The 19,512-nt window shown below is 39.7% G+C and overlaps 1 protein-coding gene and 1 long non-coding RNA gene across 2 annotated transcripts; one reads left to right on the forward strand and one right to left on the reverse strand.

Annotated features, from left to right (window-relative positions):
* Nucleotides 1-1,934: 1,934 nt before the first annotated feature.
* On the reverse strand, nt 1,935-3,041 carry LOC138897423 (uncharacterized). The gene has a single exon (XM_070183391.1). It carries the CDS (start codon nt 3,039-3,041, stop codon nt 1,935-1,937), a length of 1,107 nt encoding a protein of 368 aa, XP_070039492.1.
* A 1,476-nt stretch (nt 3,042-4,517) lies between these two features.
* Nucleotides 4,518-8,035, forward strand: LOC117279992 (uncharacterized). The gene is made up of 3 exons (XR_004510440.2): nt 4,518-6,049; nt 6,394-6,481; nt 7,702-8,035. It is a non-coding gene; the product is annotated as an uncharacterized lncRNA (long non-coding RNA).
* The last annotated feature ends 11,477 nt before the right edge of the window (nt 8,036-19,512 follow it).

Here is a 19,512-nt window from a genome sequence, read left to right on the forward strand (position 1 = left end):
TCCCAGACCGCGAGATAAACCAATGACGTTTCACCTTCTTTGGTTTTGAAAGCAATTGAGGGCTTGACACGTATTTCTTTAAATCCCTCAAAGCCTGCTGCCACTCCGGGGTCCATTCGAAATTATTTTTCTTTTTGAGCAGTGCAAATAAACGATGACACTTTTCTGATGACCGGCAAATGAACCTGCTCAAAGTTGCCAATCTCCCCATAAGCCTGTGGACTTCCTTTACATTTGATAGTTGTTTCGGGATGTCTTCTATGGCCTTGATCTTATCGGGGTTTACCTCAATTCCCCTTTGTGATACCAGAAATCCCAAAAACTTATCAGTGCTGACCCCGAACGCGCATTTCTCGGGATTAAGTTTCATATTATGCTTCCTTAGGATATCAAAAGTTTCTTGCAGATGTTTAAGATGATCACCTTATTTAAAGACTTAACGAGCATATCGTCCATATAAACTTCTATAGTTTTTCCTATTTGATTTTCAAATATCTTGTTCACGATCCGTTGATACGTGGCTCCGACATTTTTCAACCCGAAGGGCATCACATTGTAGCAATATATACCAAAATTCGTTATAAACAAAGTTTTTTCCTGATCCTTTGGGTTCATCTTAATTTGGTTCTACTCGGAATAAGCATCAAGGAAACTCATTAACTTGTGCCTGGTCGTGGCTTCAATCATTTGACCGATGTTTGGCAGTGGGAACGAGTCTTTCGGGTACGCCTTGTTAAGATCTTTATAGTCTACACACATGCGAAAATTATTGTTCTTCTTAGGAACTACTACTACATTGGCTAGCCAGTATGGATATCTTACCTCTCGGATCGAACCAATATTAAGTAATCGTGTTACCTCTTCTTTGACGAATTCATTACTGGTTTCGGCAATCAAGCATTTCTTTTATCTTACCGGAGGTATGCTGGGATCCAAGCTTAACTTGTGTATGGATACCTCTGTCGGGATTCCTCTCATATCCTCATGTGACCATGGAAAACAATCGGCGTTAGATTTAAGAAATTTAATAAAGTCGGACCTGAGTTTTGGGTGCAGTCCTGTCCCCAAGTAGAATTTCCTTTGTAGGAATTCTTCAAACAATGCCACTTGCTCCAGCTCTTCTGTTGTGGACTTCGTTGCATTGGTCTCTTCTGGAACTTGGAAATATCTCGGCACCTAATAATATTCCGACGCCTCTGCCCCCGGGCTAACTTCATCTAGTTCGGGAGTAGGTACCAGTTCCTATAATTGCTATGCCATGTGTTCCTTTCCTTTGCTACTGGAGACCGAAATTGCATTCATCTCCCTTGCTGCCGGTTGATCACCCCGTATCTGCTTAATTCCATCGGGCGTTGGAAACTTCAGAAATTGATGATACATTGATGGTAAAATTTTTATGTCGTGTAACCATGGCCTTCCCAGAATAATATTGTATCCCATATCACCATCTACCACTTCGAAAAGAGTTGTTTCATTACTCTTTTAGCGTTCGTGAATAATATAATTTCTCCCCGGGTTGTCACACTTGCGAGTTTGAATCCGGTGATGAGCTTTGTGGCCGGAATAATGCTTCCGGTGAGTTTAGCTTGCTCCAATACTCTCCATTGTATGATATTAGTTGAACTTCCTGGATCCACTAGAACACGTTTAATCTTAAAATCTAGCACATTTAAAGAAATTACCAGTGCATCATTGTGTGGTAGCAGCAATCCGTCTGTGTCATCCTCTGTAAAGGTGATATCGTCTTCCCGAAGACTTTTGCTATGCGTTATTGATACTTTCATCTTCTTTGCTATTGAAAATGTGACTCCATTAATCTGGTTCCCTCTGAAGATCATGTTGATTGTTTGACACGGGGGATCTTCTCCTGCTTTCGAGGGTTCCGCGTTGTCCCGGTTACGACCATAATTGTTCTTTGCTCGGTCACTCAAGAATTATCTGAGGTGACCATTCTTCAATAATGTTGCCACTTTCTCCCGTAGGTGTCGGCAGTCCCATGTCCGGTGGCCATTCATCCCATGGTATTCACACCACATGTTGGGATCCCTCTGGCTAGGATCAGATCTCATCGGTTTCAGGAACCGTGCTTCTTTGATGTTTCTCATGTCCGACACCAACTCCACTATACTGAAGTTGAAGTTGAATTCCGATAACTTGGGGTAAGAAGGATCTCGCGACCCTGGCGCTTCTTTATCCTGCAGTGACCGATTGTTCCGACCGAGATCAGTCCTCCTGTCAATGGCGAACCTGTCCGCTGTCCAGAAACCTCTGCTGCGGCCTTCGGTCTGTTCGTAGGGAAACCACCGGCCCCTTGAAGTATGTCTGTCCGCGTCATAATCATCCTTTGATTTTTCTATGTTCTTTTCTCGTCCTTTGGTCGATAATGGAAAACCAACTTTGTCATCTTCGATCCTTATTTTTGATTCGTACCGGTTGTGGACATCCGCCCGGGTCATTGCTTGAAACTCAAGTAGGCTTCCGTTTAATTTCCGAGAAGCGTCTGAACTCCTCAGATTCAATCCCTTGGTAAATGCTTCAGCCGCCCATTCATTCGGGATAGCCGGGAGCAATATTCTCTCCTTTTGGAATCGGGTAACGAACTCTCGTAGCAGCTCAGACTCTCCTTGCGCAATCCTGAATATGTCGGCCTTTCGGGCCGGTACTTTTCTAGTCCCGGCATGAGCCTTGATGAAAGAATCCGCGAGCATTTCAAAGGAGTCTGTGGAATGCTCGGGTAATAGCAAATACCACGTCAAGGCTCCCCTCGTGAGGGTTTCTCCAAATTTCTTTAGCAACACAGATTCAATTTCGTGAGAAGCTAAATCATTTCCCTTTATCACCGTTGTGTAGGTAGTAATATGCTCCTGGGGGTCAGAAATTCCATCATACTTTGGCACTTCAGGCATTTTGAACCGCTTCAGGGTTAACTCTGGTTCCGCACTTGACTTGTATGGCAATTGAATATACTTTTTTGAGTCCGAACCTTTCAGCACTGGTGGTGCGCCGGGGATCTGGTCTATGCGGGCGTTCACTTCCCTCATAAACTATAAAAGTTCATTCTTGAAAGGATCATTCTCGTTGTTGAGGCAGGATCCGTTCCCCCCTGCTCCATCGGAGCCAATTTCACCCCTGGGAGTGTTATTGTTGACCCTCTGCGTTGTTTGATTCGTGGGAACCCCGAGAGGAATCAGATCTTATCTATTTTCATTATTTGAAGATTCCGACAGTGCCTTCTTCAACTCCGTCATAACCTTATTCTGTCGCGTGAGGTGGCCTAGAATGATCGCTTGTTTCTCTTGCAAGACCCTTACCGCGTCAATGACATGTTCCTCATCAGCATCACCGGGAGTTGGCTCCCAAACATGTCGAGGATATTACTTATCACGCACCGGTGTAGCGCCATTCCCCTCATTATGGGTGTCACTGATTGAATCCTCGAATAGAGGCTGACCCCTTCGAATTTCGGGGTTGTGCATGTCGTTAATAGTGTTATCTGCCATTTCTTATGATTTTTTCTAAGACAAAATAATCAAAACATGTTAGTAAAAAAGGCAAGGATCAATTTAATTACATGGCTGTCTAGGCCCACGGTGGGCGCCAAACTATTTACTCGTAAAACGGTACAGTTAAATTTATATGTGGTTTCTAGACAAATGAATTATTTGATCGTGAAATAATGAAATAATCGAAGATTTATGCAATACTTAGCCTTAGGATATAGACGAAACAGCAGAAGCAACAGTTCCGGGAACAAGCTTTCCAGGCACAACAACAACGAAATCAAAAAGTAAGAAGATAAGATTGTATTGAGCTTTGTATAGAATGTAGCGTAAGTTTGCCAGAAAATTTGTATCCTTTACAATGAAAACCGAGCTCACTATTTATAGCTATGAAAGAGGTCCTAGGATCGTGCCCTTCTTTTTTGTCAATTATGAGGGACATTGATGAAGGTGTAACGGTAAACATAAATGCCAAACTCCCTATAATGGGTAATTGCTCTTAATGCCATGAAATATTCTCTATTAAATGCTACCGGACGAAGAGCATTTATCACATCTTTATGAGCGTTATTCTTTTCAGTGACAAACGAAACGGTTGTCTTCGGTCTTTGGCCATCCCCGTCTTGGGTTCCACGTGTCTCTTTTTTGAACGGCCACGTATCATAGCATATTTTACCCTATACAATTGGTGCATGACATCATAAAATGACAACAAATAATATAATTTATTCAAACATTATATATATCAAAATGATACAATAGAATTATGAAACAATACATAACAATCACCCAACAAAGCTGTAAGGTAAGATATTCTGTGGGTCTTTTTTATCCTCTCTGATTTTATGAGATCGTCCGTAATTATGGGATGAAAAAGTTTTGGGAAGAACTGAAATGCTAAATAGAATTGCATCCATTAAATATCCTCAAAGAATGCCGTTTTCTACTGCTCTCTTTATTTTTTAAGTTAAAATATTATCTTTTTTTACGAGAAGTATAATTCGAATAGTTAAAAAAGATAATACTGGTCTCGCATGAGAGAAATTTTAGGAAAGTGAAACGATTTTTGAAGTCTATGAGGTACATGAAATGGCCTATTGACGTTTTAGAATTTGAAACTATAAACTCTTAATTTGACTTTTGTTTTTCCTTCGACAATTCAATTTTTTCTTAAGTTATTTAAGTTATTAGTTTTTCTGCTAAAACTGTTTCAAGCACGGATGGTGTGTACGCCCAAATAGTTAATCTCTAATCAGATGTGAACCGAAGATTGAAGTTTATGGATTCGTGATTCTAGTCATTTTAAGTTAATGGATTTTAAATTAGCAATTGTACACATTCAGCAATTTTTTTTAAAAAAATATAGGATTGGAGCAAAGCTATTGGGTTCGGCCGAACCCGTATCCCAAACTCTAGCTTCGTCCCTGTGTCTCTAACACCAACTTAGCTCATGCTTGTTAGTGAAGAATTTTTATGGAGTGGCCTTCCTAAGGATTGGTGTTTAATTTTTGAACCCGTTAAGAAAAGTTGTACATATACAAATTTCCGCATTAATTTCTCCTCCTCTTTCTCCCTTCTCCCTTCTTCTTTTTCTTCTCATCCTCCTTCTCCTTCTCCTTCTCCTTCTCCTTCTCCTTCTCTTCCTCTTTCTCCTTGTTCTTCTTTCAATAAATTATGAACACACAACTTAAATTAAAAAGGAATGAGATATAAGTTATAGAACATTGAAAATCCATTGCTTATTTTTAGTTGAAATGGAGTGATAATGTTTCATTGAGATTGTATTGTCGATCCTTATTGATTTGGATTGGTTTGTGGCACGACACGAAACTCCACCAAAGGTCATGATATCACCTAACCCGCTCGCTAATAAAGCCAACACTCAATCAATCATAATTAAAGCCGATTATCTAAGTCTTTAACATAATCATAATATAATAAGAAAGCAGGATTAGTCTCAACCTAATATCATAAATATAAACATCTGAGATAGGGTCTAAACATGACTACAACTAACTATAATTATCATGGCCCAAAATCACCAACTGGTGGTGATGACTCCTAACTCACTTGGTATATTTGGACGTGGTCCCGAGGGGATCGGGCGTGTTTCTGATTGATTTCAGAGCATTTTGAAAATTTTGGCTAAGGTTCATTATTGTTGGTTCTTGTATGACCGCACCTGCGGCTGGTTTGCGCAGGTGCGATGGTCGCAGAAGCGAGAAGAGGCTGGGTGAGGAAGACCGCAGAAGCGGATTTTTGTAGCGCACCTGCATGCGCGCAGATGCGGGATTTGGATCGCAGGTGCGTAAGCCTTCGCAGAAGCGGGATTTGATATTTGCTGGTGTGGAAGGGCCAGTCTCCATGGGCTTCGCAGATGCGAGGCATCATCCGCAGAAGCGGAGGTCACAGATGCGATATTTTAACCGCAAATGCGGAATAGCTGGGCAGAGTTATAGAAATCGAGGGTTTTGTTCTTTCTTCATATTTTGAGATGTGGGACTCGGATTAAGGCAATCTTTGAAGTAAATTTCATCACAGGGATTGGGGTAAGTGTTCTCTACTCAGCTTTGATTACATTTCATGAATCTATCTTCATTTTTTGGCAATTGGTTGAGGAATTTTAAAGTGAAATTGGGGGTTTTGGCCTAAAGTTTTATAATATAGATTTTTGAGTTTTGAACATCGAATTGGAGTCAGAATTGAGTTAAACTAGTATGGTTGGACTTGTAATTGAATGGGTTGTTGGATTTTTAGAGTTTTGTCGGGTTTCGAGGTGCGGGCCCAGGTGTGAGTTTTGGCCGGATTTGGGATTTGATTTAGGATTCGATCTTTATCATTTGGAATTATTTCCTTGGGATTTATTTAATGTATTTGAGTTGCTTTTGGTTAGTTTTGAGCCGATCAAAGGTCGCTACACACGTGATGGCATTCTTGGAGTATCGTTTGGCTTGCTCGGCATTGATATTGGCTTGTTCGAGGTAAGTAACTCTTCTAAACTTAGTGCTGAGGGTATGAAACCCTGCAATACGTGTTATGTGATTGGTATAGAGGTGACGCACATGCTAGGTGACAGGCGTCTGGGCGTGCACCCTGTGAATTTGGATTCTATTATTCCCATGGCACTGTATAGTGGCCCTATTTTATTGATATTTGTGTTTTCACCATATGAGATAGTAACTGAGTTGTCAATCATGCTAAATATCATGTTTAGGCTTTATGCTGATATTGTTTTGACCCATAATGGTCGTTTCTTGTTGTCATCTCACTGATTTCATTGATATTTTGTACTCAGTAATATTCATGCATTCATATCATATCTTAGTCTCAGTTGTTATTTATTTATTGATACATCATATCATTATTGTCGGGCTAGTTTCATGACATTGTGAGCCCGTGAGTGAGACTGGAGAGATTGATGACTGAGTGAGGCCGGAAGCCTGATTATGAGTGACAGTTATGGGATCAGGCTACACGTCGCAGCATGCTATATTGATTTATGCCTGGATCTGGCTTATGATAGCGCTTGGGCTGTAGGAGCCCCTCCGGAGTCTGTACACACCCCCAGTGAGCGCAAATGATATTATTGAGGGATGGATTTACTTGGACACGGATTTGTCCGAATTACTTGATACCTGGAGATGAATTTCTCCACAGGGTTGGATTGCCCTTTTTCCTCGGTACTGGGTGACTTATAGTCAGTATTGTATTTGTTCTGGGATGGATTTCCCTGGGCCGCATGGCCCATATACAGTACCAAGTGGTTGAGCATGATGAGTGGAAAGTGTGAGACAGTGAGATTGAGTACTCTGAGAGTGTGAGTACATGATTCATCTCTGAGATACATGGCATTGGCATGCACACATGACATACATGCATATAGATGCATTTTTCCTCATGTTGTACGGTATCACGTCATTCATGACTTATTATACATTGATATGTGGGCATAGAGAGGGATTTTATACTTGTTATCTGGAGAGAAAATGAAACATTTTATTTATTGTGGAAAGGCTATTTGGAAAAAAAAATTACAGTTTTCAAACTTGCTCGTATTTTTGGTATTTTTGGTAAAAGCCTTGGATTTTCTCACTGAGATACTTGAAAGCATGGCCATTTTCTAGAACTGTAAACGAGCTGAGCACTCTTACTTCAGAGATACCTTTGATTACTTATATTATGCTGTTATGAACTGTTGTAGAATATCGATATTGGACCCGACCTTGTGATAGCTCGTCACTGCTTTTAACCTAAGGTTAGGTTTGTTACTTACTCAATACATGGGGTCGGTTGCACTGATACTACACTTTTGCACATTACATGAAGATGTTGGCTGTTATTGTTGATGTGCTCGATGGTTGCCGAATTTGAAGATGTCCCTGCATTCCTGTTGTAGTTGCCTCTTGTTCGTGGTAGCCTTAGATCTATAAAACTCTGTTTAGGTACTTTTCAAACAGACTATGTATTTATTTTATTTCTGCTTTGTAAACTCTATTCTTAGAAGCTCATGATTTGTACTACCAGTTCTTGGGAAATGTATAAGATTAAGATATTTCATCACTTAATTTCTTTATAAATTGTTATTGGAATTGGTTAGTGGTTAATTGGCTTACCTAGCGGGTTGGGTTAGGTGCTATCACGACTAGTCGGATTTTTGGTCGTGACAAAAGGAAAAGAGACGCCAAGACTGCGACCATGATGCAACTCTACCTCGTCTCTCCAAGGTACTCAGCAACAAACCTCGGCTGGTGGCTCGATCCAACACCTGGATCTGCACAATTAAGTGCAGAGTGTAGAATGAGTACAACTGACCACATGTACTCAGCAAGTATCTTAACTAACCTCGGCGAAGTAATGGAAGAAAGAATTATACATGATACTCGCTAATCACCTGTACAATTCATGATTTCAACAATTACAGAATAATAATAATAATATGATCAAGTCATGAATCACCGATAGAAATCACCTTGGTGCTCATAATAAATTAATGTACTATGCTCAGTCAACAATCCAGCATATAAGGAAGATATGCAAACAAATTAGGTAAACGACCAAGAATTACAATTAAAGATGAAATGAAATAGCCTAATCAAATACTGGCCAGCTTTTCCTCAGAATTTCCACAACCGTACCAAACCACTGATCAGTTTTCTCAAATAGCGTGTACACCATCAAGAAGAAACATGAGAGGGTGATCCTAGGGGGATGAATCCATATTCACACGATGCACGGACAACTCACGTGCTAATAATATTAACTGCATGGATAACTCACGTGCCAATAATATCAATATCTCGGATCCGCACGGACAACTCATGTGCTACACGAACAACTCATGTGCTAATATTACAATCCGCTCGGCATGGTAACAGGTTCAATATGACAATCCGCCCGACGTGGTCACAGTCTCAATATCACAATCCGCCCGGTACAGTCACAGGCTCAATAACACATTCCGCCTTGCATGGTCACAGGCCACAAGTCCAATCCATATCACACAGAAAGCAGATATACAAGAATACATGTACATGATGACTGAACATCAAATTTCTTATTCCTGGACTGGCATAAGTGAAATGCTAAGGTGTATGTGTAAGGCCCCATAAAAATTTCCTAATGATTTAAGATTTTAAAGTGCGTATTTATGTTGCCTTTGTGTGCAAATCAAATCAAAAAATATTTTTGGGAGCATCATTTGCAAAACCGAGCAAGGGTGGGTCATAAGGCCCGCACCTGAAACTACACATGCCGGTGTAGGGGTGGATTGTGATTATTCCCCTTATTTGGGATGAAATTGAAATATTGGTGAAATTGTGATTATTCCCCTTAATTGGGATGAAACTGGTAATAACTGTGAATTGGAAAAGTCAACCCACACGGCATATGTGGGAAGGCGGCCTAGTTGATCGGCTGGAGATCAGATGCCATGTTGCGCACATGGTGGTACTACTCTTGGTAACAACTTTATTTCGCATCACATGTCAAACCACATTGTTCGTTGAGAGATGGCCTAGCCAATCGGGCGTGATCGGACTCCGTGCTAACAAAGACAGTGGTATATCAGTGCTAATGATCTCCCAACCAAAATTGTATATGAAGTTCGTATTTTGAAAATTATTGTGTTTTAACTGGATATTTGGATATTGTTGATTGTGGCTTGCTGTTTCTATGGTTTTCCTTTTCTTATATGGACATTCCATTTTGAAAGAGGACATTTAGCTTTACTTACTAGTACTATTCCATATGTTCTAACATCCCTTTTGCTGGGGGCGCTGCATCTTCAATGGATGCAGGTGGTTCATCATCGGGCAACTTTGGTCCTCGTTAGCAGTTACTCCCTATTCAGCAGGTTTTGGTGAGCCCTACTCTATTCCGGGCCTGATATCATTTGATGTTGTACTTTGTGTTTTGAGGTATAGCCAGAGCCTTGTTGCCGACACTTCCATAGTACTCTTCTATTATACTTAGAGGCTCCGTAGACAGGTTGTGGGTGGTGTTTGATGTGGGATTTGAATTAGAAATGTTGGTATTTGGCAAACATGTTTTTCATTATGTCTATAAACTTGTAATATTTTGAAAATTATGAACGAAGCTGCTAATGAAATGAAATGGGAGTTGTTAATGAAATCTTTTTAGTGTTTGACTAATGGAGTGCATCTCCTCTTTATTCATGAATAAGTTTGGGTAGAAGAAAATATAATAGGCTTGCTCGGCCGGGTTCACTCGGTTAAGCGCCGGTCGCGCTCCCCGAGTTCGGGGCGTGACAAACTTGGTATCAGAGCCTAAGGTTTTAAAGTGTCCTAGGATGTCTCGGAGCCGTGTCTAGTAGAGTCCTTCTTATCAGTGTGTTGTCGACCACATCTATAATGAGGAGGCTACTTGGACATTTAGGAATTTCACCCTTATTTGATACTCCAGATCGTGCGATAGAGATCAAGGTAGGAAGCTAAATTCTTCGTCATGTCTTATTTTCCATATGAGTAACCCATGGGTTAAGAACCAGTTGCTAGGGGAAGTGTCGTTGTTCCTATTAATGTTACCGCGCTATCGAAATATGTGGTGAGAGCACCTAAGAAATGAAAGAGGATTATTGGCATCAATAAGCCAGAATGTTTGATTTGTAAGAAGCACCACTTGGGGAGGTGTTGAATAAATCTTGAAATATGTTATGGTTTTAGAAAAAGGGGGCGCACGAAGAACAAATGCCCTAGGTTGGGTACAACTATCCCGGTCTGCCCGATATACGGGAAGGAATATTTGGTGTTGTGTTGTGAGTATGCTCAGGAATGTGTTAGGGGTGGTAGGCTTGGGAAATTCTAGAGGCCCACAAAGAAACCCGGTATAGAAATTTTTACTCCCGCTGTGAAGGCCTGGAGGAAAGATAAGAGGGGTTCTTATGACTTATGCAAAAAGGGTGAATATCAAGTCAATGGGGCGAGTCAGTTTAGCGGACCTCATCCCGGTTGTGTGAAGTGTGGGAGATATCATTCAGGGGTATGTCACTATGGTACCGATGTATGTTATGGATGTAGAGTCGAGGGGCATCAATTAAGGTATTACCCTGTCAATCTAAAATCACCAAGTAAGTCACTCCTTGCTACCTTATTGTGAACACCACATTATTTTCCTTGTTGTATATGTACATCCATATTGAAGGGGCCTACATAAATATGGTCTTAACAAGACACTGAATCACAAAACATTGCATATACTTACTTTCTAAATGAGACATATTATTCATGAAGCCACTCTATCACAGATTCTCTTATTTACAACCTCTTGAGGAATTGAGTTCTATAATGATTTCCTTGGAATGAGTTATAACCCTAAGTTAATATTTCCCACTTGCTTCCCTAAATTCTCAACAAGGGACTATACCTGATGAAATTTTACAAAACCTTTTGATTCGAATGGATAACATCTGCTCACTTGTGCTTATGTATGCACAATCATTAAGTTTACCTATGTGGTATCAAATCTAATGTAAGGCAACCTAGTGCCGAGATCTTTCTTGAGTTAGTCTCTTTCTCCTGTGCACGTGACTCATATGGTTTGAATAATCACTTTACTCCTTTGTGAATATTATCATGAATTGTTTTCACTGTTTAGTAACATGAGAGCATATCTCAGCACCTATCATATGTGTACCTGTCAATTGAAAGGGATCACTTGTCCGCATAAAAGTTTTTGGGAAATTTGAGATTTTCACAAATTCGTCACAGGAAGATCTTTTTGTTTGCCCATCTCAGTACGACATTCATGTACACTTAGATCATTCTGCAGTAAGTAGCTCACTTTGTTCCTAGTATTGTAGTTGCCCATGAAGTGGCTTGGTATCGCAGCTTGAAAGTTATTATGGTGGAAATGTGTCTAGCTCATAGCAAAGTGTTCATTCTCTCTAACCAATACATGATTTCATCCCAACATTAAGATGTTATAGCTACATGGTTTCCCTTGTGTGTGGTTGAAAGTTAAGCAGCCTTACAACGACTTTTCTTCCCCACTTCTGGTGGATGTTTAAGATTCTGGCACATATGATGAGCATATTGATTTGAAAGACAAGATTGTTGTATCTCTAGTCCCCTCATATAGGATCAACTATTGTAAGGGTTAAGCTGTCAGAATGATAATAATCTCACAAGTGTTCAACTTATTTTTTTCATCCTCATGGGCTTGTGGCATATCTATTCCTTGTGTTAGTTAATGTTAAGAGCGTAATGCAACTATATGTATTTTGAAACCCATATCACATTCAAGGTGCCAGAATATTCTCCTTTCGAGATAAACTAATTTTCCCTACATTCCAAGAGGTGACTGGTATCACGTACTTGTGCTATTTCTCTTTGAGACCTACTATTGCCAAACAAGGCACATATGGAATAAAACAATTATTGTTGTCTTTTTCATGACTCATTTCTTTTAAAACTAAGAATCATGTACACGGTCCCTACATTATCAATGCCTACTAGGCAACTCTATGCTTCATTTGTTGAATCGATGATTTCGTCACAATGATTAATCGTGGCAGCACTTTTGGTGGTCACCCTCATGTCTCTTAGAATATAACCTCTTAAAATACCTTGTTCAGCACGTTGATGGATTCTTGAATAATTCCAGTCAAATCTTGAACCTCATTGTTCCTATTGGTAGTAACCTATGGGGGTTGAAGGATTCAAACATGTCAAAGAAGAAGCATTATCCCGTGATCAAATATATTGGATAGGAATTTTTATGGTAATATTCAAGCTAGCACATCTTAGAGTAATTGTTGGAGGTCGCCAAAGGTTTAGTTTGGGTGTTCGGCGTAGGGATTTAGAATTGAAGAAAGTGAACGGGTTATTCTCAAGATTTTCTCTATGAATATATTGGGTGAATTGTTAAGGAAGGTAAAGTATGTGTAGTAATATTAGGCCTTATGGAATATTAAAGGAAATAGGCCAAACTATGAGTATGATATTTTCCCATCGTTGTCCGCCATGCACCCGATGCATCATGTATCTAGGTTCCAGAAGGTTGTTGGAAATCCTTTTCCTATCATTCCGGTGGAAACTATTGAAGGTGAAGTTAATGGGTAATTGGCTTATAAGAGGTACCTAGTTGTCACCCCTATTAGATAAGTCCGGAAATTGAGATCTGCCTCCGTCAAAGTAAAGAAAGTACTCTCACTTGCTTGTATAACCAAATGGTTGTGATTCAAAAGGGTACTTGTTATATGTTATGATTTAAATATGTGCAACTCATGTCTAGATACCACTTCTTTTAATGTAATGCCCTTAATGTTGAGATTAGTATTGTTGATATATACTGTGATGCTTTGTTGAGTTATGGATATGTTGTTAGGGTGGTTTTGGTGATTCTCTAGCAGGTGGTTAGGCCCAATTACAGGGGAGACTCTGCCGAAATTTCTGAAAAGTTTTGGAGTTAGTAAAATTTGGGGGCTTGAAATGTTTGAAAGAAGAGTCGAGTTTTAAGTTTTTGGGGACAGACTCTACTCCTCATTAGAGGATGAATGATCCTAAGTGGGGGAGAATATAAGGCCCCGTAAAACTTTTCTAATGATTTAAGATTTTAAAGTGCGCCAACGATATTTGGGAATAACGTATTTGAGTATTAAAGGAGACCTATGGGATAGAGCCACATCATTTTGAATTGATAATGTATGTTTAAGGTGTGTTGGAACATACTAAGGAGTTTTGTGAATGGCAAGAACTTGTGTGGAACAAGTTGGATACATTTAGTGGAAAGGATATTTCAATTGGCATAAGACCAGACTTCAAATGAATAGAACTCCCTCAATATAATGATTTAGGTGGTGATCTACCTATCAAATTAAAGCTCTTTGAGTCTAGTTTCCAAAGCATCAAACCGTTCATCATTTGGATATTTCTACTGAAAGGTATGGCCATTCTACTGGACCTGTGTCATATGAGCGCCCAGATACGCGGCCGCGCATATTTGAAAGTTTCTGCCTTGTGTGCACGACCAGATGCATGGCCACTTGCCCAAGTGCACGGCCGTGTACATAGGAGCCCATTAAATAACCCCAAGGCCGGGTAGAGAGAGGGGTTAAGTCATTTCTTGAGCTAAAACCTGATATTTTAGAGAGAAGTGAGAGTGTTCTAGAGGGAGGAAGTAGATGAAGTGTTTTGTTCATCATGATCTTGTTCAAGCCTTGAAATCCAACAAGGAAATCTCACAAGTTCTTCATGTAAGAGGTAAGGTTCCATACCCTAGTTTTCAATTTCGAATTTGGATAGAAAATGGTTGATTAGGAGTATGATTCTTGGGTATGAGAGTATTATTTATACATGGATATACCAATAAGGTTTGTGGGAAGATTGTTGAGCTTAAATAAGTAAAGATTGGGTTGTGGAATGAAGGAAATCTTGTAGAAGAACCTTGTAGCCAAATTTGCACTCCTAGTGTTTGATAAAATGATCAAATGAGCTGAAACCATGATTATATTCCTAATTTGTGTTCAATTTTGTTTTGTCTCAAAATAGATTGGGATTGCTAGAATTTCCAGAACGTTGTATTAATTAAAGAAAAGCTCAAAGCGAGGTATGTTGGCTAAACTTTCTCTCTTAGAATCGAATTCCATAATGTTCCTGTAAGTTTCAAAGTATGGGTTGCGTATTAAAATGTTATGGCTTTGAGTCATGTTTCAAATGAAATCTAGTATGCCAAATTGTGTGAGAAAAACTCGATATGTTTAAGGCTCTAAATTCATCATATGTGTACCTAAAGTCTTGATTGAAGATGTCGTGTTGTTGATAATCTATAAAGATGCTTGAAAATAAAAAAAATGAATTGGGGATATAGAGTGTGGCCAACGTGCCAAGAATTTAAGTTATAATTATGGCTAGTGGTGCCAAGGAAATGAGAGGGTGTGATAAAGATTATGAAATGAGCCTCGACTCAACTGTTTAAAAATGATTTCGAAAATAGAATTGCCTAAAAGCTTTTGTACTCAACTCATGCCCATAAGTGGCTATTTTAACTAATGCTTTGCTTTAAAAATATATCCAGTGTGGCTCGAGTTCTCACATACTCAGGCATTGAAATTGTATATTGTCATTTCTGGAAAAGACTATTGCAAGAATAAATGGTGTATTGATTGTATATGATTTTGATGTGTGTTTCTATTGCTGGTCGGTATGCCCCATTCTTTGGGAAGAAACCTTTTGTGTTTAAAGTTTCCATTACTAATGAATTTGAGGTATATGATTGCTGAAATATTCTATATGTTGATATTTAATGGTGATCTTTGATATTTAAAGAGGTGAAAATGTGGATTATGAAATACGGCCACTGTGCCTGGAATAAAGAATTTTGTGAATGGCCAAATGAGCCAAGGGAATATTGTTGTTGTGAGTGAATGGAAATACTAATGAGAATTTATATAAAGTGAAAGATGTTTAGGTGAGTACAATTGTATTTATGCTACCTTTGTGTGCAAAGCAAATCAAAAAATATTTTTGGGAGCATCATTAGCAAAACCGAGGAAGGGTGGGTGATAAGGCCCGCACCTAAAACTACACGTGTCGGTGTAGGGGTGGATTGTGATTATTCCCCTTATTTGGGATGAAATTGAAATATTGGTAAAATTATAATTATTCCCCTTAATTGGGATAAAACTGGTAATAACTGTAAATTGGAAAAGTCAACCCACACGGCATATGTGGGAAGGCGGCCTAGCTGATCGGGTAGAGATCGGACGCCATGTTGCGTACATGGTGGTACTACTCTTGGCAACAACTTTATTACGCATCACATGTCAAAACACATTGTTCGGGGGGAGATGGCCTAGTCGATTGGGCGTGATCGGACTCCGTGCTAACAAAGACGGTGGTATATCAGTGCTAATGATCTCCCAACCAAAATTGTATATGAAGTTCGTATTTTGAAAATTATTGTGGTTTAACTGGATATTTGGATATTATTGATTGTGGCTTGCTGTTTCTATGGTTTTCCTTTTCTTATATGGACATTCCATTTTGAAAGAGGACATTTAGCATATTAGTACTATTCCATATGTACTAACGTCTCTTTTGCCGGGGGCGCTGCATCTTCAATGGATACAGGTGGTTCATCAACGGGCAACTTTAGTCCTCGTTAGCAGTTACTCCCTATTCAGCAGGTTTTGGTGAGCCCTACTCTATTCCGGGCCTGATATCATTTGATGTTTTACTTTGTGTTTTTAGGTATAGCCGGAGCCTTGTTGTCGGCACTTCCATATTAGTCTTCTGTTGTACTTAGAGGCTCTGTAGACAGGTTGTGTGTGGTGTTTGATGTGGGGAATTGAACTAGAAATGTTGGTATTTGACAAACATATTTTTCATTATATCTATAAACTTGTAATATTTTGGAAATTATGAACGGAGATGCTAATGGAATGAAATGGGAGTTGTTAATGAAATCTTTTCAGTGTTTGACTAATGGAGTGCATCTCCTCTTTATTCATAAATGAGTTTGGGTAGAAAAAAATCTAATAGGCTTGCTCGACCGGGTTCACTCGGTTGAGCGTCAGTCGCGCTCTCCGAGGTCGGGGCGTGACAGTATAAATGTGCAAAGTGTACTATCACAGCTCAAACAGACAAATACATCACGAAAGTAGCAATTATCAGGTTTAATCTGGAGATTAACCTCAAACATGGCTCAAATAGCTCACAACATGGTACAAATAGGAAAAACATTACATCATTAAGCTTAGCAAACAATTCAAGGCATGTCATAGCCTAAGCATTACCCCGGGCATGAATAATACCCCTGGTGCACGCACATGGGCTCAACCCCACACATGTGCGCCACCCATAGCACATAACTATCACAAATAACTCAGGCAATTAGTGCCTCAACCAAGTTTAGGTAAGATACATACTTCAAGCATGCCAAATCAATACTCTAAGAAGCTCTTCCCGCGTGAATCAACTTCTAGACGTCTCGAATCTAACCAAAATAACTTAATATCATAAATAAAAGCCATATAACATGATTCCAAATAATAAAGCTTCGATCTTTGACTAAAATCAAAAAGTCAACTCAAAAAGTCAACCTCAGGCCCACACCTCGGAACCTGACCAAACTCACAAATTTCGAACACCCATTCCAATATGAGTCCCAATATATGTGTTTCATCCAAATCTGACCTCAAATCGACCCTCAAATCGTCAATTTATACCTTAGAATTTTTGTTTTACTACAAACCCCCAATTTATTCACTTAGATTCACCAATTAAATGCTACAATTAAGGTTGGAATCATGAATAATGAACAAATATGAGTAAAATATACTTACCCCAATCTAAATCGTGAAAATCCCTTCCAAGATCGCCCAAATTCGAGCTCTAAAATTCAAAATGTGATAAAATAATCAAAACCTTCGAAATAGAGTACTTAAATATTCTGCCCAGGCATATGCATCGCGATCGCAGGACATTCATCGCGATTGCGGTGAACGAAAATAAGCCGCCCAGAAAAAGGCCTTCGCGTTCGCGTTCGCATTCGCACCATTGCGAACGCGATGAAGGACACATCACAACCTATACGAATGCGGCATAGCCCTCACGAACGTGTAGGACAACTCCTCCCGGTTACATCGCAAATGCATAGCCCCACCGCGAATGCATAGAAGGTCGACTGCCCAGTCCACTCCAACCTTTCGCGAATGCGACAACCTCTTTGCGATCGCAAAGAAGGAAACCACAACTCAGAATCAGTAGTCCAATACATGGTGGAAATGGTTCGGAATCCATCCGAAACACACCCGAGGCCCTCGGGACCCCGTTCGATTACACCAACCAATCCCAAAATATAACATGGACTAACTCGAGGCCTCAAATCACACAAAACAACATCAAAATCACGAATCACACCTCAATTCAAGCCTATGGAACTAATCCAAATTTTCAAATTCAAAATTTGCGCCGAACATGCCTAACCAACTCGAAATGACCTCAAATTTTGCATGCAAGTTAGAAATGATATTACGGACCTATTCTAACTCCCAGAACCAAAATTTAAGCCCGATATTATTAAAGTCAACTCTCGGTCAAATCTATCAACTTTCCATACCTTCAAGTTTCCAACTTCCGCCAAATAGAACCAAATCAACCTAGGGCCTCCAAATCCAGACATACGCCTAAGTCCAAAATCACCATACAAAGCTATTGGAACCATCAAAACTCTATTTTGGGGTCATCTACACAAAAGTCAAATTCCGGTCAACTCTTACAACTTAAGCTTCTAACCTTGGAACTAAGTGGGCGTTTGGACATAAAAATTGTAAAATTCCAAAAAAAATAAAAAACATTTCAAATAAAAATGATATTTGAAAATTAGAGTTGTGTTTGGACATAAATATAATTTTGGGTTGTTTTTTAATTTTTGTAAGTGATTTGAAGTGAAAATTTTGAAAAATAACTTTTTGGAGTTTTTCAAAAAATTTTAAATGCATCTTCATGTGAAAATTGAAAATTTGATGGCTAAACATTGATTTCGAAAAAAGTGATTTATTTTTGAAAAAAGTGATTTTTTTATTGCCAAACGACCCTTAAGTATCCCAATTCACTCCAAAATCTCCCCGAAACCAAACCAACAGCCCCGACAAGTCATGTAACCACAAACACACATATGTAAAGCATCAAATAAGGGAAACGGCTCAAAACGACCGGCCAGGTCATTACATTCTCTCCCTCTTAAATAAACGTTCACCCTTGAATGAGTCTAGAATCATACCTAGAGTCTAAAAAAAGTGAGGATATTTGCTCCATATATCCTGCTCGGTCTCCCAAGTAGCCTCCTCGACCAGCTGACCTCTCCAATGAACCTTCACCGATTCTATATTCTTTGACCTCAACTTTCAAACCTGCTGATACAAAATGGCCATCAAGTCCACATCATATGTCATATCCTCATCCAACTGCACCATGATGAAGTCCAAAACATGTGACGAATATCCATAATAGTTTCGGAGCATACAAACATAAAACACTAGGTGAACTCCCGATAGACTAGGTGCCAAGGCAAGTCTGTAGGACACCTCTCCAACTCTCTCAAGAACCTCAAAAGGACCGATTTACCTAGGGCTCAGCTTTCCCTTCTTACCAAACCTCATCACACCCTTCATGGGCGAAACTGTGAGTAGAACCTTCTCACCCAGCATATATGCAACATCACGAGCCTTCTTGTCAGCATAACTCTTCTGCCTAGACTGCGTTGTACCAAGTCGCTCCTGAATTAACTTCATCTTCTCCAAAGCATCACAGACCAAATCAGTTTCCAATAACCTAGACTCCCCAAGCTCAAACCAACCAACCGGAGAACGACACTGCCTCCTATATAAGGCCTCATAAGGAGCCATATAGATACTCGACTGATAGATACTATTGTAGGCGAACTCTGCTGACGGGAGAAACTGATCCCATGGACCTCCGAAATTAGTGACACATGCACGTAACATGTCCTCCAAAATCTGAATGGTGCTGCTTGGGCTGCCCGTCTGTTTGGT

This window comes from Nicotiana tomentosiformis, chromosome 8 (genome assembly GCF_000390325.3).
Source record: "Nicotiana tomentosiformis chromosome 8, ASM39032v3, whole genome shotgun sequence".
Classification (NCBI taxonomy): domain Eukaryota; kingdom Viridiplantae; phylum Streptophyta; class Magnoliopsida; order Solanales; family Solanaceae; genus Nicotiana; species Nicotiana tomentosiformis.

Coding starts and splice junctions, on each gene's coding strand:
- LOC138897423 (XM_070183391.1), bottom strand. CDS start 3,041: ATGAGGGAAGTGAACGCCCGCATAGACCAGATCCCCGGCGCACCACCA.